Source organism: Pelodiscus sinensis, chromosome 7 (genome assembly GCF_049634645.1).
Source record: "Pelodiscus sinensis isolate JC-2024 chromosome 7, ASM4963464v1, whole genome shotgun sequence".
NCBI lineage: Eukaryota > Metazoa > Chordata > Testudines > Trionychidae > Pelodiscus > Pelodiscus sinensis.
In genome coordinates this window covers 53892750-53914251 of record NC_134717.1, presented here as the reverse complement: position 1 = coordinate 53914251, position 21502 = coordinate 53892750, and the positions used below count along the sequence as shown (strand labels likewise).

Below are 21502 nucleotides of genomic sequence, written 5' to 3'. Positions count from 1 at the left end.
GCTTCATAATAGAAAAAATTTTCAAATTATGTATTTTATATAAAATTAAAATAAAATTATCCAATGGAAAAAGTTTATATAGAGCCAAATCCTATAAAAACCATGGTAGAACCTGAGCACTTGGTACCTCCACAATCATACACAGTATAGCTTTGTATAGTATTCCTGCTCCCAACTATGGAGATATGTTGTGTGAATGGGGGTGGTCAGTGCTGGCTGATATGGTATTATATGTTCCACTGATCAAATATACTTCTGTGGAAGGGCTCCACAACAACTTTGGAGGCTACTACAACCCTAAGTATGTAATATAGAGCTTCAGACCCTCCCTAATGCACTGAGTAGAGGTTTTGACTCGTTGCTTTGAAAATCACCAAAATGCACTGATACAATTTTGAGCTAATAGAAATTCAGATATGGTGGACAAACAGTTGAAGAGTCAAACGGTTAGCTAAGCATGCGGAAGTCTGAATAGTGATCCAAAACTGATTCAGTCAGTTTAATTCTCTTGGACTTGAACACTTGGCATTGAAATCCCACAGAAAGGAGCTTCCTTAAAATAATTTTGCACGTCTAGTAAAGTTCTATTTTTTTTTACCTCAGCCACAAAGCACACAGGATGTAAAATTAAATATAATTAATGAAATACATAAAATATATATTGACATGGATTGAAAAGCTCCATAAAGGTATGGTCTTATTGGAACCTTGGCTCTGGTTGCTGTATCAAACCAGCTCAGTCACCTGTACTCTCAAGTCAAATTATCTTAATACCACATGAAAATAATTCTCTTACTCTCATTCCTGGAAGACCAGGGCCACCATCACGTCCAGGTTCTCCCGGAGCTCCTCTTGGACCTGAAATGCCTGGACCACCACGTTCCCCTGGAACACCCTTAATTTTTTAAAGGGCATTGAAAATTCAAAATAAGTAAATACAGCTATAACAATTATCATTATTATAATGCATTTTATGACATTAGGAAAACATGTACCTTTTCTCCTGGAAGTCCATTACTGCCAGCTGGGCCACGGAAACCTGGCAGACCCTGCCAACCAAGAGAGTAGACATTTTAGTCCTGTGGGTCAAATAACAAGTCTACTTATGTAACAGAGGCTCTCAAAAACATCTGCTGTTTTTTTGAAAGAACACATGCAACATTTTGTTCACAGAAATAGATCCAAATATTTTAAAATGTTGTAACAATGAACTTTGATGCTACGCAACCAGTCACATTTACCCATATTTTAGTGATATTTGGGGAAGGAGATCCATGGACATGACATTACATTCTGACTCTACAGATTCAATATCTTTTTTCTATAAGCAGAGCACACTTTGGGTCTCATCCAATGTCCACCGAAGTCAAAGGGAGTTCTTCAAATGACTTCACAAGATATTGATTTGGGCCCTATTTTCTAGGATTTTCTTAAATTCATGTTAAAAATTATCTAACATATTTTCAGCTTTGAAAAATTATTTTCCTCTGTATCATTAAAACAACCGCAAGATTGCAATGTTTTGATGACATTAGTTACTATTATCTGCATTGTTTTAAGAAACTTTCCATTTGCAGTTCACTCATGCATTCAACATCATCCTATTTTGTTTACTGTGCATCTTTGGTTTCATCACAATTTTCTAAAGTGATTCTGAATTGAATCAATCTCAATTCTAATTTGTTTTAGGCAAGAACAGGAAATTAAAATTAACAGCAGGCTGTTATTGTTGATTATGCTGGAACAATTTATTTCAATAATTAATCCATGATAAAACTCTATGCAAAGCAGTAGCATCTAATTGTTAAAAGACTGTTGACAGAAGACTTAGCTAATTATCCTGAATATGGATGAATTAGCTTTAATTTCACTTTTAAAGAACTGAAACTTTGTCATGATCATTTGATCCCCTGGACATCAATTTAACTGATGGAATATCATTTCACAAGTTGCAGATGGATTGTATTTGGAGTCATTAATATATATTATACTTTTCTGTTATCTTGTGTTCTTATTCCATTCAAAATCTTGGTAAGAACATCAGTTTTTCAAGATTAATAACTCTTTAGTTCTCAAAAGGAGAATAGCATGAATGTATTTTAAAGTAAAGAAAGACCCAAGCAGATCTAGATTAGGATCTGGGTCTAAATTTTTCTAGTATGTGGGATGTTCACATACTGCAAGTTTGATTCTATATCTTTTAAATTCAATCTTCTCTTAAAGTTTGAATCCCAGGGTTTGGTAAATGGTATGCAAAATGTGTCTGAATGATCCAGTGTAGTGTCTTGGAGAGGCTCACCCTTTCTCCTGGTGTTCCAGGGACACCATTTGTGCCTGGCTCACCATTAGCACCCTTTTTGCCTTCTTCACCAGGAGGTCCAGCAGCACCCGGAGTTCCATTTTCACCCTAGTGACAAAGCAGGAACAAGTCAAAACATATTGTGTATTATGCTCAGTGGATCGGTTTTGCCTGGGATGAGGACGGCATTTGGCCTGTTATTAATAATCTTATAAAACATGACGATACATTAAATAAATTAGAATATTTAGAAAATCACTTACACGTTCTCCTCGTGGGCCTGGCTCTCCCTTTGCACCATTCTTACCAGGTTCACCCTAAACAGAACACACTTCCATTACCACTTCCACATAACAACAGAATATTGCAGTAGAGTTTATTACATAATAATAAAAAATGTATCTATCAGTATTTCAGTTATCAGCTCATTTTGATGGTTTATCTGTTTAGAGGCATCAAACAGAGGTTGCAGTCTGCTGCTGGAGCTGGTCCTATAAAAGAGACAAGACATGACCCTGTACACCCTTATTCCAATGGGTGCTTCCCTTAGGACAGCTCTTAGGTTATATTCTGTTTTTGGAACTCCACAAATTTAATGTCAGTTTGATTGATGTCAATGGGATTTCCCCTGATTAATGTTTAAAGAATTATGGAGTAATTCTACCAGATACATTGATGGGTTTCAAAGAAGCAGGCCCAAGGTAATTTAGAAATTAAAAAAAAAGATGAAAATGTTGATCTGTAACACTTAGAAATGGATGAACGGTGTGACTCCAAATTCAAGCTACCATCTAGACACATCCTCCTACAACCCAAAATGAGAAATAACTAGGTCAATAAGTTTCAATACTTGGAATATTTCTGGTAGACAAAACCTGCTATTTTAGTATGGGTCATGGCTTTGCAGTATTATACTATTACCAAAATGTTTGCTTTGGTGTGCTTTTTCATATTTTTGGTTGGCTAATTATAATAGACAATAGCATAGGGAAATACATAGGAAACATCTGAAGGTTTCTAAGAGAACCCCCATAGCCATATTTTTCTATTATATATACCTTTGCAACCCCACAGGTGTTAAAGCATTTGCACTGGTGACAGGGGAAATGTATTCCCTTGTTTGCTTGTAGTAATAAAAAGAATAATGTTGGTGACTCACTGATCCGCCTCTTTGTCCAGGAATTCCATTAGTCCCTGGGGGACCAGGAGGGCCACGGGCTCCACTCAATCCAGGAGCACCAGGAATGCCAGAAGGGCCCTGTTTGGGATGGAAGGACACTAATATGAACAAAATATGTTATTGCTGAACGCTGCATAATCTGAACTGTCACCCCAATCAGTAACATAGGAAAAAATGCCAATTTAGTGGGATTCTTACCGTTTCACCTTTACTTCCTGGGTTTCCATCTCTTCCAGGATTGCCCTGAAAAGAATAAATGATTAATCTGTGCTAGTACAGGCCCTTAAATCCAAAATTTCCATAGCACTGTGCAAACATCAGTTTGTATGGCAGTAGTAATAACAATATTTTTGTATAAACCAGCACACTATTTCCAAGGACTTATATGGTGTTGCTTACTTACAGGAGTACCAGCTGCACCAGCATGACCTGCTGGACCAGGTTCTCCTCTTTGTCCAGGGGTACCATCAGAGCCTGGGGAACCAGAAGCACCTGCTTCACCCTATAAAGATGACAGAATAAGAGCAAATTGAATGCATTTGAGTATTTCTCTCAATGGATAATATTAATATTTTAGCCTTATTATCTCTTCCTCAGTCAGTGAACCATTGCTGGACCCAGCCAGAATGCTGACACTAGCATATCCTGAGCAAAAAAGGGGGCAGGTCACTGACGCAGGGGAACACAGCTAACTAGGGCTTCGCAATATGTGCTGGGGAGCACATGCTGATATACTAGACAATACAAAGAATACCAGGAAATACATTCCTCCTCATGCTCTATAAGGCATTGTGTCTGCCTTTTTCCTGTGCAAGCAGAATGCCTCAGAGTCCCTTTACCAAGCTGCCAAAGCCCCATTGTCCTGCACCTTACACTGTTCCTTACAGGAACAAGACTGAAATTTAATCCTTTTAATGTAGGAAAGGAAATAAACAAAGACCACCCAATTGTCATATCTGACATGGAAGAGCAGAGAGACAGTGCTGAGAAGGAGAGCCAAATGAAAAAGGAGAAGGGTAAACAAACAAGAACAATGGCATGCACAGGTGTGGGCTTCAAGTTACAGTGAGTGACACACAAATTAAGTAGTGCTGCTGGATGACAATCTGCCATGAAACTTAAGGAGGAGTCATCGCGGAGAAACTTCCAAAACCTATGCAGAAGTGAGAGTTATTACAGGCCTTACGCCAAATCCTCACTGCTTTCCCATGCACTGGTTGCAATGGGAGTGCTTGGGAGAGTGACCTGAGCATGATTTGCCTAATTCTGTGTATGAAAATGGGACAGCAGCCAGACAGTGAGAAATCATTTATTGAAAAACATACATCAGTATATCTTAGGTTTTTATGTTGGCATATGTTATATGGTAAAATAGATCTTCAAATAGATACCTTAGCACCTGGAGAGCCTGGAAATCCTGCAGTTCCGGGAGGGCCAGGGGGACCCTTAAATAAAGAAGGCAAAGTTATTATTACAAAAGGTGAAGGCCATATGGAATAAATCTTAATTTGAAAATAAACCCGACTGTAAGAGGGTTTTTTTTTCCCTGTTGAGAACAAAGAAACATCTGGCAAAATATCAAGACATATGAGTCAGACTCTAGAAGATGGAACATGGCTGCTTTTATAATATCACACCTATACTTTAGCCATCCCTGTTCAATGTACAGAGTCAATCCGATGTGGATGTTTTTGTAACTGAAAAAAATCAATTTGAAAAATATGACTATGGAGATGAAATAGCATAAAATATTTTAACAGATGACTGAATGAAAGCACGTGAGAGGGAAAAGAGGACTACTACAATTTCTAAGTAGAAAAATAAAAATGTTGGGCTACCTTATCATTTTTATGACTTGGGCAACCTCATAGTTTATTTGCCCCATTGAAAAAAAAGAATCCATTGGGAAACAGGAAAGGACAAAGACTTCGTTGATTGCTCTCCCCCTCATTGATGAAAAGGGGCTTGCATGTGAATTCATCCTATCATCTTGAGGGGAAGGGAATAAAAATGCTTGACAAGAAAGAACTATATCATGATGCTAGCTGGAATTTGGAGAAGGCAATATTTCTAAGCATAAGTGAGGGATCCCCAACTGCTTGACTTGGGCTAGCCCTAAAGGACACGCAAAGCTTGCATGTTTTAGTAGCCACTATTATCTTTTGGAATCTATGGGTGTGTCTAGACTACTGAGTTTTGTCGACAAAAATGGACTTTTGTCGACAAAACTATACCAGCGTCTACACTACCGCTGAGTTCTGTCTACATAACGTCGACAGAACTCAGAAGTTTTGTCGACACTGGTATACCTCATTTTACGAGGCATAACACCTTCTGTCGACAGAGTTCTGTCGACAGAAGGGGTTATTGCCTGTAGGGTTGCGTCTAGACTACAGGGTTCTGTCGACAAAGCAGCTTGCTTTGTCGACAGAACTCAATGTGTCTGGATGCTCTTTGGGTACGTCTAGACTACCGGGTTTTGTCGACAGAAGTTTTGTCGACAGTATCTGTCGACAAAACTTCTGTCGACAAAGAGCGTCCAGACACATTGAGTTCTGTTGACAAAGCAAGCTGCTTTGTCGACAGAACCCTGTAGTCTAGACGCAACCCTACAGGCAATAACACCTTCTGTTGACAGAACTCTGTCGACAGATGGTGTTATGCCTCGTAAAATGAGGTATACCAGTGTCGACAAAACTGCTGAGTTCTGTCGACGTTATGTTGACAGAACTCAGTGGTAGTGTAGACGCTGGTATAGTTTTGTCGACAAAAGTGGACTTTTGTCGACAAAACTCAGTAGTCTAGACACACCCTTTGTCGGCAGATACTGTCGACAAAACTTCTGTCGACAAAACCCGGTAGTCTAGACATACCCTATGACTCTATCTCATTTGTGTGTGTCAGTTTACCTGCTTTAACCTTGTAAATAATGATCTGATTTCTTTTCTTAGTGAATAACTCTTTAGTTAGTATTATAGGCTACAAGCATTGTCTTTGGTTTGAGATCTGAGGTACAATTGACCTGAAGTAAGTGATTGATCCTTTGGGACTGGAAGTAACCTGAATATTGTTGTGATTTTTGGTGTCAGGATAATTTATTACAAAGGCAAGATAGAGCAGAGTTCACACTTGTTACTTGGGTGATGAAATCTAATTATAGAACACACAGTCAGTTTGGGATTTGTGCCTGTACCTCGATAGTCCTAACGTTGGCATGCTTACTCATGAGCAACTCTAGACAGCTTGACATCAAGGTCTAGCCCTATAGCTGAGTGACTTATATGATGAAATCATTAAATATCTGACCTATATAAAGAGTTTCCATTGTCTTCATGTGTAAATAATTAGAGAAAAGTTTGAAAATACACACCCTTTGGATTCACAGGACCACGGTTTCTCTTATTTTCTTTTTATTCTTCATCAAAATAAGTGTTTTATGTTTCAATCATAACAACTAGCACAAAGTTATTGAAAAGTGTAACTGCATAAAACACCAACTTGTAAAAAAAACCATGTCCAATTTAGGAATGTAGCTGACTAATTGACTAGCCCCTTGACTGGTCACTTCCTCCCTCCTTGCTGTCTATAACAGAGGCAGCAAAGGAGGGGAGAAAGAGCAGGTGATGGGGGGAGCCATCTTTAAAGCTGGTTCCCCCCAGCACCATCTCTGCGGGAAGCAGGGGAGTCAGGGGAGTAGTGGGGATCGGGCACGAACTGGGAATCAGTGATTCCTGGCTCGCGCCCGGTACCAGTTGCTGCACGTCTGCTTTTAAAATTTATTAAGAGCCTGCCAGCTCTTAATACATTTAAAAAGGAGAAGTGTAGTGCGGGGTGGGAGGGAGGGAGACCTAGCACGCGACCTGGGACAGCTGATTCCTGGCTCATGCTGGGTTTCACCCGCAGTGCCCCAGCCTTTTTAGGGTATGTCTAAACTGCACACTTATTTCAAAATAAACTATTCTGGAATAATTATTCTGAAATAGCTTATTTCAAAATAGCACATCTATACCGCAGGGAAGCCTCAAAATTAGCCTGAGGCAGGCTTCCTGAATGTAGACGTGCTATCTCAATTTAGATCCCCAGGAGGCACTGGGGAGGAATAATTTAAAATGGCCTTGGTGAGAGCCTATTTTGAAATAGCAGCAATGGAGTGTCTACACACACCTTATTTCAAAGTAGTTATTTTGGAATAGGCATTATTCCTCGTAGAATGAGGTTTACAGATTTTGGAATAAGCCAACTGTTATTTTAAAATTATTTCAAAATAGTGGAATGACTATGTAGATGCTCATCTTGTAATTTGAAATAATATTAATTATCTTGAAAAAATGGTGCAGTGTATTAAGAGCCAGCAGGTTCTTAATACATTTAAAAGGCAGAGCTGTAGTGGGGTTAGCTCCTGGGGTCTATTAGTTGATTAACCTAAATTTAACATCTCTAGTCCAATTAATGGGTGTTGTAGTACATCAGGCATGTGGGCAAAAGAAAAATAGTTAAGCAACACAATAGCCAAAGGAAAACAATAATTAAGTTTCTTACAGGTTGTCCAGCTGTTCCCGGAGTACCATCATTACCACGGGCACCCTACCAAAAGAATACAACATATCACATACCAAATATTCTCTTTGAGACTGAAAAGCCAAGCACTTTGATTCTGGACAATGGTAATGATTTCAAACCATTTTTCTGTGTCACTATACATTCCAATATATTTCATTAAGACACAGACAATTTCTCAACTATGGATGCCTATATATATATATATATATATATGGATTTATATAATGGATCTCAGTGAATTTATATAATATTCAAAAGGTGTCTATCAATTATGCATGCACTCTACTGTAATGATAAAGATAGTGGTATATAAAAGACACCAACAATGCTTTAATGCATAGTAATCATGCTTAATAAAGCACTACATAATGTATGTGATCTGTACTTCGGATTAAATAAATTAGGGTATGTCTACACTACATCGCTAATTCAAACTAACTTAGTTCGAATTAGTTAATTCGAACTAAGCTAATTCGAACTAACGCGTCTAGAACTAAAAACTAGTTTGAATTAGCGTTTTGCTAATTCGAACTAGCATGTCCACATTAAGTGGACCCTGAACCGGGCTTAAGGATGGCCGGAAGCAGTGCCGGCAGGGCATCAGAGGAGGACTTAGAGCGTGGAGATGCTGTCTCAGGCTAGCCGAGGGCTGTGCTTAAAGGGTCCCGACCCCCACCCCGGACAGACAGTTCTCATGGGTGCCCCGTTTGCAAAGCAGTCCTGGCTTGGAGTGCCCTAAGTGCCTACACTGGGCACATCACAGAACTCGGCCATCAGCACGGCTGCATTTGCCGCAGGCTGCCATCTGGGGAGAGGGGCAATTGGGGGGCTGCAGGAGAGGTTCCACCCCCAGAAGCCCGCAGAGCCAGCCCAGTCCTCCCCATCGGGGGCTTGTGACCCATTCCTCCCTCACCTCCTTCCACTTACCCTTCCCTAGCCCCCCTTCCTGATATACAAAATAAAGAGAACATGTCTTCCAAAATGGAATCTGTCTTTATTGAACAAAACTGGGGAAGACTGGGAAAAGGATGTGGGAGAGGGGAAGAGAGAGGCTGGGAGAGGGGAGGGCAACTAAAATGATCAGGGGTTGGGAACAGGTCCCATATGAAGAGAGGCTAAAGAGACTGGGACTTTTCAGCTTAGAAAAGAGGAGACAGAGGGGGGACAGGATAGAGGCCTCTAAAAGCAGGAGTTGGGTGGAGACGGTGCATACAGAAAAGTTCTTCATTAGTTCCCATAAAGAAGGACTAGAGGACACCAAAGGAAAGGAATGGGTAGCAGGCTTCAAACTAGTAACAGAAAGTTGTTCTTCACAAAGCAAAGAGTCAACCTGTGGAACTCCTTGCTGCAGGAGGCTGTGAAGGCTAGAACTGGAACAGAGTTTAAAGGGAAGTGAGATCAAGTCATGGAGGTTGGGTCCATGGAGTGCTATTAGCCAGGGGATAGGAGTGGTGTCCCTGCCCAAGGTTTGTGGAAGGCTGGAGAGGGATGGCACGAGACAAATGGCTTGGTCACTGTCTTCGGTCCATCCCCTCCAGGGTCCCTAGGGCTGGCCGCTGTCGGCAGACAGGCTACTGGGCTAGATGGACCTTTGGTCTGACCCAGGACGGCCGTTGTAAGCTCAGGGCTCAGGGTCGGGGGTCTCAGTGGACCCCCTTGATTCTCTTGCACACCTGCTCCTGGGTGGCCAGGCTGGCAGCTTTCCTGTGCCTAGTGCGGAGATCGTGGACAAGGTCCACGATGTCCACACTAGCCCAGGCAGGTGCCCGCCTCTTGTGGTCCCGGGCAAGCTCCCGGGAGCCGCCAGCCTGGTCCCGGGAAGAGGGGGAGGGCTGGGGGGCATCGGGTGGGTGGCTCGATCTGTGCCAGGTGCAGGGTCTGCTGGCTGGGTGCTGGCAGGCTTGCACCTGGCACGGGCACCGTAGCCAGCCCGTGCCCCTTTAAGGGGTCCGGGGCCGGGAGGGAGGCATAGAGTTTCCCTGGTGTTGGCCAGAGTGGCCACCAGGGAAACCTGGGGAGGGCTAGCCTCCCACTAGTTCGAATTAGGGGGCTACACACCCCTTAATTTGAACTAGCTAGTTCGAACTGGGCTTAATCCTTTTGGAATGAGGATTACCTAGTTCGAACTAAGCGCTCCGTTAGTTCGAATTAAATTCGAACTAATGGAGCGCTAGTGTAGCGCCTATGAAAGTTAGTTCGAACTAACGTCCGTTAGTTCCAACTAACTTTGTAGTATAGACATACCCTAAGACAGCAGTTGATGTCATGCAGTACATGAACTTATGCCCCCAAAGTTTAATATATTAGCATATAGAATAAAGGACACATCAAGGACAAATAGTATGTAATGAATCTATATGACCTTTAGTACAATCTTTGGTCTTTGGCTACTAAATTTTCATGAATTTGCAAACACTCTATATTTTGCCATATCTTCCTATGCACTATTTGCTGTGAACTTACACCATAAGCTCAGCGAGCTTTTCTACAAAGCATGATGAATGCCTGCTGTATCATGCAACAGATACAGTAACAATTGTGTAGTTTTGTACCAATTACTTACAGAAGTACCCGGAGATCCAGGTCTCCCTCTTTCACCTGATGGACCTCTTGGACCCTAAAGAAAAAAGTATTATTAATTTGGGAGATGAACTTGCAAAGACACCATGTAACAAACAACAAGAAGAAAAACTATTTTGCTTAGAAATGTTTCAGTGGGACTCTGCATGGGTAAGTAGTATGCAACATATGTGTGAAGAGTGGTAGAATCAAACTCTTAGAGAATAAAGTCAGAAGGCAGCTTAAGATAGTCGGAAATACTAAGCAGAAAAAGTATCAATTATAGTAACTTGTAATTAAATGATAGTAAACAATTACCATTGCCCCGGGTGTTCCATTTTCCCCAGGAAGACCATTTTCACCCTGTGATATAAAGAGAGTATCAGATTTTGATTAGTGCATTAGTGGCCTTTGAACTGCTAAACACCTGTTAGGTACTGAATGTCTTGGACTCCTACTTAAGCCAATGGGGACTGAGAAATATTAAGAATTTCAGACACAAAATATTAAAACAGAAAGACTTGGGCCAGATCTATTATTGTGTTCAGTTTTACATGGCTGTCATTTCATTAAAATCAACTGAGTTATTCTGGCATTAAAGAGGATAACACAGAGGTGAATTAGGTCTGAAGTGTATCACTACGGCATCTTTTTAAAGTAATAAAGTTGCACACAGTCTTCAGTCATGGGACTTTCCATCTTTTCTGTCAGTTACTGTTATAAAATCAGAAGAAATGTGCTGCAATTGCAAACAACAAACTTGCCAAGAGTAACTGATTACTTATAAGGACATGATCATCTAGGAATCAAAGAGTTTAAGTGGTTTAATAGAAGTAAATACACAACATACAGTTATACAATGGATTCAGAATAAAATTACATATTTTATAGAGACTTCAACAAAGTTACTTTACCTTTGGACCAGGAGCACCAGCATCACCTTTGGCACCATCTCGTCCATCGAAGCCCTAGGGAATACAAAAATAACATACATCTCATTTGCACTCTTGAAAACCTGATTAGCTTTGATCATTATTAAACTTCAAGTGCATCCTTTTTTTAATAACCTGAAAAGCTCATATCATATCTTACATTATATGGTCATGGCTTATATTTGTTCAAATAATGATACAATAGAAAATCAAAATAGCATTAACAAATCCTGTTTTAAGATATTACAGAAACATAATACTGTGTAAGATGATCAGTGCCTACTTAGGAAGAGATGGTGAACTCCTTATCACACTGGTGAGAGTTTAGTGCCATGAGCGGGCCTATTGATTTCAGCAGATCTGTTCATGAGGGTAACCGCTCAACAAGGTAAATATTGGGATCAAAATTTGGCTCTTAGCTAAGAATAAATTCCAGGTTATTTCTTTTTGTCGGGATTAGTGGTAATTCAATGGTGAAACAAACAGAGAAAAGTAGAGTTGGGACAAAGGGACACATTTTGAATTGAGATCAGAACTTTCCCAGAATGCAGGATGTTTATGGCCAGGAGCTTAGCTTCTCAAAAGGCCCATTACTGAGATAAGAGCCAATTGTGACATTCAGTTCTGCAAAGCAGATTGCTTGTGCCAATTGTATAATGAGTCAGAGAAATTCACCCCAAAATACTCTTACAACAATACTTACTCTGTGACCTTTCATTCCATTGAATCCAGGCATACCAGGGGGTCCTTTGAGGCCCTAAACATGTAAGCATAAAATAATATGTAAATTACAAACATAATGAAGCACATAATCTAATATACATTAAATAGCATAGTCAGTCTAGTGGTATAGTTAACAAAATGCAAAATCAATAACAAGTTTGTTTTTCATTCAAGAAGAGATCTGTCTTACCTGTGCCCCAGGTAATCCACGCTCACCAGGTCTGCCTGGTCTTCCAGATTCTCCCTGTGGATAGAATATATGGTTTTGCTCTGTTGCTGCTTCAGTTCATGGCAAAGAGCTAGCAATACAGGACTAAACAGACCTTGGACTAAGCTAGTGCAACTCTTATTGAAGTCAATAGGTAGAGGGGGTCACATCAGTTTATGCCAGAGTGAACATTTTCTCACAGCACACATTTGTCTTAACATTAGAAGCACTTCACAGCTCCTGATCCATTCTCATCAAATGTTTTGGTGAACATAGAGTAACTTCCAGCATTAGCCAGGCTAATCTTGGAGCAAATGGGAGCATCACAAAAGCATCATGATGTCTTTAATATTTACTAAACATGGAGAAACAGTCAAAGGCCCCAAAATTGTATTGACTGAATGTGACTCTCTGTACAATAGCCTATTGAGTTTTATGAGCCAGTATTTGGTCATTCATGACCATAGGACCCAAAGATTCAAATTGAATGTGGCTCAGAACAAGATATTAGCTACATATCAAAAGTAAGCTCCATCTTATATTTATCACTTGAGCCTATTTATGACTTGATCCAAAACCTATTAAACTTAATGGGAGTCTTCAATTGACTGCACTGGGCTTAATGAGTTCGGCACCAGGTGCCAAGTTGGTAAGATCTATAAATAAAATAGAGGTGACAAATATGAAACACTTCCTTCTAGGATCTAGAAAAACAACATAATTTATCTCATTAGCATTCTCAGAGGGAAATGATCAACCCCCAAACAAACACATATTTTTGGAACTATAATTGAAGGACAGATGCTCTGAACTGTTAACACACAAATGATAAAAGGATCTACAGTTCACAAGTAAAACTGGCGAATGCAAAGAAATTCAGAACAACTGTCAAGTCAGCAACTCAGCCCTGGCCTCACTTTTTTGTGATGTATAAGGAGCCTGAGATTATTACAATTCCTTTGGAACAGAGACATATCACATTGAGTCTTAAGAGAGCAAATTTTTGCATGAAAAATTCAGACTTTACTGGTGATAGCCTGAAAGAATTAACTAGAGTGTTACTAATGGACAGTGCTTTAATAAAACTGTGCAGTAATTTTGATCCTCCCTCATCACATACTGTAATACTAAACTTACATCTTTTCCTGGGGGACCAGCTGGGCCTACTAATCCTGAAGGTCCGGGAGGTCCCTGAAACCAAAATACAGATGAATTTCCTTCCATCCTTTACAAACAAATATTGTATTAAAATTGAAATAGTCACACTGCTGAATACATAGGCTTGGTAAATACAGTGGGTAGTCATTTAGGGTTAAATCCACCTAGTATAGAGGTCTGGCCCAAGGCATGCTGCATCTCATGACTGTATTGGTCAAGGGGGCATTTGCACTAAACTGCACTCTTTGGACTGCACCTTTCCTTGGCTCCAAATTAGTCAGAAGGTTTAAAAGCAGGACTAGAGGGTCATAGTCCATAGAATTGTACTTAAAAGGCCGTACATTTGTAACTATGTTGATCCAGGAACCAGAAACTTGCTGCCCATGAGTTGGAACAGTAGCCAAGGAGGAAATGCATTGCAGCTACACAGGCAACCTAGAGATATTGGGGCATTTCCACTCTAAACCTTCAAATAGTTTAATGCTTAATATCTAATCTCACTGGAACTGGATTTCACTTTTGAGAATTAAAAATATTATTGGGCCAGATCCTTAAGTGTAAATATTTCCACGGGACTCAACACAGCGAGAGGGCCATTTACCAGTACCACCCTGTATGAAATCATTGTTTTCATACTTCTGTTCAATCCCACCTATGTGTTTGTCTTATCTAGTATTCAGCTGACGGGGTTTCAACTATTACATAAATGTTAAATCCATCTTAGATAAGTTCTTCCCATTATTATTTGTGATAGGCCTATGAAATGCAGTAACCAGTTAAAGGCCACATGTTGATTTGTATCTGAATGTGTGAATTAACAGATAAACCTCAGGTAAATAGGGGAGAGATTTCATCAGCAATGAAAAGGGGAATCTGCAATGGATTCAATTTTTCTGTTTCCAAAATTTTCTCTATTTTTATGAACAAAAACTATTTGCATGACATACTGCTCATCCCTAATGATTAATGCATCAAATAACTGAGTTTGGTCCATACTGAATATTTGCAGAAAAATTGTTTCTCTGTGGGTCTTCTTTTCACAAAGCCTGATCCAAAACCTATTGAAGTCAATAGAAGGATTCTCATTGGCTTCAATGGATTTGGATCAGAAACAAAGTGTTTTTTCTGCATGTATTTGTTATGGATTATTACCATTCTCCTGAGAAGTCTGATGTGACTTGTTTCTTTTTTAAAAAGATTGAACAAATAGAGTTGTACAGACTTTACTAATAAAGATGCACTATATTCCTTGTACCAATTTATTTTTTAAGGCATCAATCCTAACATCCTTCATCAGGCAGGGTGGTCATATACCTCTGGAAAGCCTGCAATAAGATGATTTTAAGTGTATAGTAATATAAAGTGATACTTACAGCAGGGCCAGGCTGTCCAGGCTCACCAGGGGAACCTTGATATCCATGAGAACCCTAACATGTAGAAGAAGACAGTTGAACAAACACTATTTTCCCCAAGAGGTTGCTACTTATTGCAATACTCTGACAATCATGATAAATAACTACCCACAACAATTGCTGAATAATCAGAGAGAAGAAAATATGATAAAAATTAATTAAAATAAGCCCCTGTGCAATATTGATTGAAACTACTTCATTACATAGAGATTTACATTAAAAAACCCAAAGCCCATAACATATTGCTATATATGCATTGGAATTTCCAGATTCATTTTGGAGGACTATTGTATTTATGTATGAATCAAAAGTCTGGGGATAATATGTAATGGTATGTCTACACTGCAATGCTATTTTGGGATTCCAGAGTATCCCAAAATAGCCATCCTGAGTATTCATAGCAAGCCTGTTATTTTGGGCTCACTATTCTAACGTCCTTGTAAACCTCATTCTACGAGGAGTACAGGACATTTTGGAATACCACTTTAGTTCAAAATTTGGCGCTGTGTAGATAGCACTAAATGACAAAAAAAGCAATTTTGAAATAGCATCGAAATAAGACACGCAATTTGCATAGCTCAAATTGTGTATCTTATTTCGAGCTACAGTGCTGTTTAGACACACCCTAAAATCAGAATTTAAGCATCTTTAAGGGTGATAGTCTATGTCAGCTTACATACCATATAATTCCACTCCTGTGGAAATGCATGGCATCTAAATAAGGGCAGAATCTGATATTGACTTATTTGCTCCCCAGGTAATAATACAGACCAATAAAAGAACACAATGTATTAATAAAATTCAAAACATCTAGATTTGTTGATTGAAAACATTCCCAAATTCAAGGAGAGAGAACAGAATGTATAGTGCAGAGGATAATAGATACATAACAAGAAGGAATGTTACTTACAGGTGGGCCTGGTTGACCAATGGGGCCAGGAGCACCAGGTGGGCCAGGAGCTCCCATACCGCCCTAAAGTGTTGATATAAAAATAGTCACTACATCAAAATGTATTTAAAACCCTCATTAGGATCAGAACCAGGGACTGGAATGACAGCAAAGACAGTTCAATATGGTTGCCTATTGCTGTAGAACAGAAGTCTGCAATTAAATATGGTAGAGAGTGTAGAAAATATCTTATCAATAATGAGAGAAATGTAACAAATAAACCTTAGTATCATAGAGAAACCCAGCACAAAGAGAATCACAAATACTAGGACTGGAAGGGACCTCGAGAGGTCATTGAGTCCAGTCCCCTGCCCTCATGGCAGGACCCAGCATTATCTAGACCATCCCTGATAGACATTTATCTAACCTATGCTTAAATATCTCCAGAGATGGAGACTCAACAACCACCCTAGGCAATTTATTCCAGTGTTAAACCACCCTGACAATTAGGAATTTTTTCCTAATGTCCAACCTAAACTTCCTTTACTGAAGTTTAAGCCCATTGCTTCTTGTTCTATCCTCAGAGGCCAGGAAGAACAAGTTTTCTCCCTCCTCCTTGTGACACCCTTTTAGATACCTGAAAACTCCTATCATGTCCCCTCTCAATCTTCTCTTTTGCAAACTAAACAAGCCCAATTCTTTCAGTCTTTTTTCATAGGTCATGTTCTCTAGACCTTTAATCATTCTTGTTGCTCTTCTCTGGACCCTCTCCAATTTCTCTGCCACTTCCAATTTTCCTGTTTCTGTTTCCCCCTCCTCACTGAGCAATGGGCTTACCCTGTCCTTGGTCTTCCTCTTGCTTCTAATATATATATATATATATATGATGGCTCAATCTACTGTATTTACAATCTCTCCAGGAGAGACTGGAGTCAAATTGGTTGGAGTCAAATTGGTGCAGGGTTTTGCAGTAGCAGACTGCAGTCATACAAGCTCTGACTGAACTGATTCAGAGGGGGGTTGTTTTGATTCTATCCCTTTACTCCCAGTTAATATTTGTTACCTCTAAACATTCAAACCCCAAAGGATATTGTTCTATTGCCTTTTGTCCAGCTAATATGAAAAATAGACACTTGCACTAAGGCAAATACCAAGGACATTTCATAAATCTGCTACCAGGAATATTTCTAGGGTAAAAGACCATCAACTTCTAAATGGACCCAAGCACCTCATCTCCTCAATACAAATGTATTCTGTGTTGAAGAGTTATGTCCAAGATTGTACCTAAATCCAGATCTCCAGTATGGTGGAGCCAAATGGTGGCAATAGACCTGGAGGTTACTTTATCTGCACCATTGTTGGATTTCTATAATTAATTTGAGAGTAAATTCAGCAAGTATTAGATGCTATTTTCTTCACTATATATGCTTAGTGCTACATGCACATGCACATGTATAAGAAATCTAAATGACTTTCATATAAATGCCAAAATATAGTGTAGCAACCACGTTTGCTGATCTGAAGGGTATGGACACAATGTGCATTGGCAACATAATCTTCATGCTATGAAAAGGTTTTTCCCCTGTATAACTCTTAGGACTTCTATTTGTTTCATTTTATATTTCTGGTACTTGGCAGGGTCTCACAAATATTAGAAAATGCATTGATTTTCTAAAGTGGTAGAACACTATACCATGCAATTCTATGATATCTGGACAAATCAAAGAACATAGTGGATGACATTCTGCTCATTTTTGGGAACTCAGTGAAGATATTCCAGATTTAAACTGGTGCAGGTGGCAGCAAAATGTGTCCCAGAAAATTGTATGATTTACTGTCATGTCAATAGTACATGTTAAATACTTATAAGTTAAGTAAGAACAAGGAGGGAAACATGAAGCAATATAACAATTGCTTCAAGGAAAAACTACAAGTTTTGCTTATGATTTGTTAGAGCTGCAGTCAGTTGTTTAAAATACAAAATGTCTTCAAGTAAGCTTTCATTGATCATTTCATTGTAGACTCAATACAGTAGATGTATCTGAGTTACAGCAGAAGTAATATATTCCACAACATAGGAAATATATTCTATATTATATAGCAGAGGAAATATGTTCCATGACTTACGAATATAGATAATATATTTCATAGAACAGTTAATATTACATAATTTACAACACAGGAAATATAGTTTACATCGATTTCGTTTCACTACTCTAGATTAATCCCATTAATTTATTTCATGCATTTGTCCAGATTTAATAAAGAAAATCACAGTAATAGCTGTGTCTCAGACAGAAAGTATACCAACTGGCATAGCAGCTTAGATCTATGTCAGGCTACTTTCTTGTATCATCATAGGTGTGATTAGTAGAACTAATTTAACATGAAAGGAAATTGGACTGATGATGTATCCATGTGTGGCTATAAACTGAACAAAACGTGTTATTTTTCAAAATACACGGTGAGGAAATGACATTTGTTTATTAGCATTGTCTCCAACCTGTGAATAAATGGAAATTGTTTAGTTGTAAAGTATGGTTGCTTGGGAGAAACAGCAAGAGAAGGGTTATTATGTAAAGGAAATGAAAGCCAAGGAGGAGAAATTAACATGTAAAGTTAAAAGATCAACAAACATGCAGTGCAAGAACACAATAACAACAGTGGAGAGATGTGGAGATAATGAAATACCAGTCATGGTTAGCCACCTGTAAAGAAAATGTATTTGACCTAAAGGTAAGTCCATTACTTTTTCCAAATGTTTGGATTAGGTATTTATCTGAATTAATTGCAAGAATTTAATCAAACAAAAATTAAATGCTGTTGAGATTCATAATATATCAGAGTAGCACATCTAGGCGTTTCTGTTTTTTAAATCATATCGGTTTATTTTATGATGCTATGTAAATTATTTGTGACAGGACACAATATAGCAAAAACACAACCTGTTTTATGCTATTCAGACAAGTTAAAATGAACTTATCCAATGAACCATGTATAAGAAATCTAAATGTCTTTCATATAAATGCAAAAATATAGTGTAGCAACCACGTTTGCTGATCTGAAGGGTATCTCTGTTATCTCTATGGTTAGGGTAACTACTCATGTTAGGAAGCCAAGCAGCAAAATGTAGATGATATGACAAATTGTGAGTAAAAACTATAAGGAACTGAAAATGAATGAATGAACTTATTAACAAATGAGAGAGGTAGAAACAAATGAAAGAAAACAAAACTGAGAAAATAATGAACTACAGTTTAACAAACAGAAGTTTGCCATTCATTCAACATGATAATCTGATGGAACACAGAGAAATAATATGTTTGTTTGGGGCTGTGTACATATGGAATGTGACACATAATCCTTTCATGTGGACTAAGAAATAATGATGAAATAATACTTCACAATGTACGGTATTCCATGGCTTTGTCAAGAGACATTCGTACCTATCAATGGAATATCACTATTGCAAGGACACTCCATGTTAGCTGTGATGAATGACCTTACAAACCTAGGGCATCTAGAGAAAATTAAGCAGATTTTTTTAGATAACCTTTAAGGGAGAAGTAACGCATGCATGTGTGTCTTCCATCCAAAGTATGTAAAAAATTAGAAAATTTGTGCCAGGCCTAGTCAGCATATTTAGAATCCTCTGTCTGAAGAGCTGTGTGTAACAAAGAATGTATGGGATGCTTTGGCTACTTCAGGGATGGCAGGAAGACAATGAAAGGATTATATTGATTTGCCATAGAAAAATATTTGAACTGTGACAAACTGGGATAGAGGATTTTTTGTGAGCATCAGTGGTCTTGAATTCTGTCAGAAAGAAGAAGGGAGAGGAAGAAATGAAGGGAGAGAGAAAATTATTTAGGAGTGTGTGACAAGGCGTTTGCCATACAGTGGCCCTACAAGGATAAAAATCATTCTAGGAAGGTTGATGATAGGCAGCCACTCAGATAATTAGAGCACAGCTGACCCTGATAAAAAGGAAGCCGCTGTTCAGGGAGGGGGAGTCCGTTGTAAGGAATCTGAGGGGGAAGGCTGGCTTCTTAGAGGACTGCACATCTAACACTAGGAATGGCCTTGATAGATCAGGCAGTCTCTACGTCCAGGGAGTAGAGAGCTTGGGGAGGGAACCAAAGGTGCTGTGGCTGTGAGAAAGTGACCCAGGGAAGCAGGTGTTGTTAGAGTTGAGAGTAGCGAGTAGAGAGACAGTGAGATGCTGCTGCTAAAGTATCCCTGGGTTGGGGCCCAGGGCAGTGGGCTGGGCTGGGCTCCTCTCCCCTCCCCACTTCACCCCCTACATTCGCCAGAGGTGAGGGTGGCCAGGATACATTGTAGTTTTCTTCCGGAGTGAGAGGGCAGACTGAGGACTGCAGTGGGCCTCTAAGATGAGTGAGAAGACAGTGAGTTGCTGGACCCCCAGGACGAGGGAGTCCCAATGGCACTGGAGCTCAGGCTGAGGGATATGCCCCAAAGTGGATGCCATGAACTGGGAACAATGTGGGTCTGGACAGGGAGTGGCATAGAAATGATGATGGCAGGACACAGGTAGCAGAGGGTGTTGATAGAGTTAATTCCCAGCATGGTTGGCAGGAGGTGCTGAGGTGGTTGGTTGAATCCTGTGACAGGGTGGAAGACAGAAAAGCAGTTGGTAGAAGAAGAATAAAAGATAGAGATTGAAAGAGGCAGGGAGCAAAGGTGAAAAGAGCTGAAAGTAAGGAAAGAGATATTGTGTGTGTGAGCATCAGTTGGAAGGAAGAAAGAATGAAGATGCAGAAATAGGACAGCGATGAAGAGACACGTTATTTATTTATTTAAAATATTTTTTACCCTGCCTCTCTCTTTAAAATATTCGAGGCGGCTTACAAGATTTTTAAAACACAATATAAATATATATTAAAAATTAAAATACGAGACCCCAGGGGGACATAAAACCAGATAAGACATCTAGAGAGGAAGGACACGCATGTGCATACACATGCGTGTGTGCGCACACACATACACACGCGTGCATACTCAAACACCAATAAAAGCACAAGTAAAAGGGTGGCTTTAAGCCAATGTTGGCACCAGGCAAATATCCCGGGGGAGAGAATTCCACAGCCTAGGAGCAAAAGCTGACAAGGCCATGCTCTGCATGAATATTAATTTTATCTCCACAAAAGGAGGAAAATGGAGCAGAGCCTCCCCAGCTGACCTCAATCCCCAGGCAGGTTCATATGGGAGAAGATGGTCCTTCAGCTACTCCAGATCCAATCTGTTTAGGGCTTTTAGGTCATAACCAAAACCTTAAATCGTGCTCAAAACATACCGAAAGCCAGTGCAGCTGCTGGAGCACAGGTATAAAGTGCTCCATATATCGAGTGTTAGTTAAAACTCAAGCAGCCATCTTCTGGACCAGTTGAAGTTTCTGAATGCTCTGCAGAGGCAGCCCCACAGAAAGTGCATTGCAATAATCCAACTGGGATGTAACAAGAGCATGGAACACTGTGGCCAAATCATGCTAATTCAGGAAGGGTCTCAACTAGCGAATCAGCCAAAGCTGCCCAAAAGCATTCCTGGCCACAGAAGAAATTTGA

At 39.6% G+C, this 21502-nt stretch overlaps 1 protein-coding gene across 1 annotated transcript in view; it reads right to left on the bottom strand.

Moving 5' to 3' along the window:
- COL3A1 (collagen type III alpha 1 chain) overlaps positions 1–21502 on the bottom strand; it is a 74405-nt gene that overhangs the window by 26401 nt on the left and 26502 nt on the right. The window contains exons 6-22 of the mRNA XM_075933792.1: positions 15942–16004; positions 14993–15046; positions 13599–13652; positions 12444–12497; positions 12234–12287; positions 11513–11566; positions 10917–10961; positions 10603–10656; positions 8019–8063; positions 4871–4924; positions 3883–3981; positions 3678–3722; positions 3459–3557; positions 2563–2616; positions 2300–2407; positions 996–1049; positions 797–895 (exon numbers count right to left, since the gene is read on the bottom strand). Of these exons, the coding sequence (XP_075789907.1) occupies positions 797–895; positions 996–1049; positions 2300–2407; positions 2563–2616; positions 3459–3557; positions 3678–3722; positions 3883–3981; positions 4871–4924; positions 8019–8063; positions 10603–10656; positions 10917–10961; positions 11513–11566; positions 12234–12287; positions 12444–12497; positions 13599–13652; positions 14993–15046; positions 15942–16004 (1089 nt within the window). The remainder of the gene's footprint in view (positions 1–796; positions 896–995; positions 1050–2299; positions 2408–2562; positions 2617–3458; positions 3558–3677; positions 3723–3882; positions 3982–4870; positions 4925–8018; positions 8064–10602; positions 10657–10916; positions 10962–11512; positions 11567–12233; positions 12288–12443; positions 12498–13598; positions 13653–14992; positions 15047–15941; positions 16005–21502) is intronic.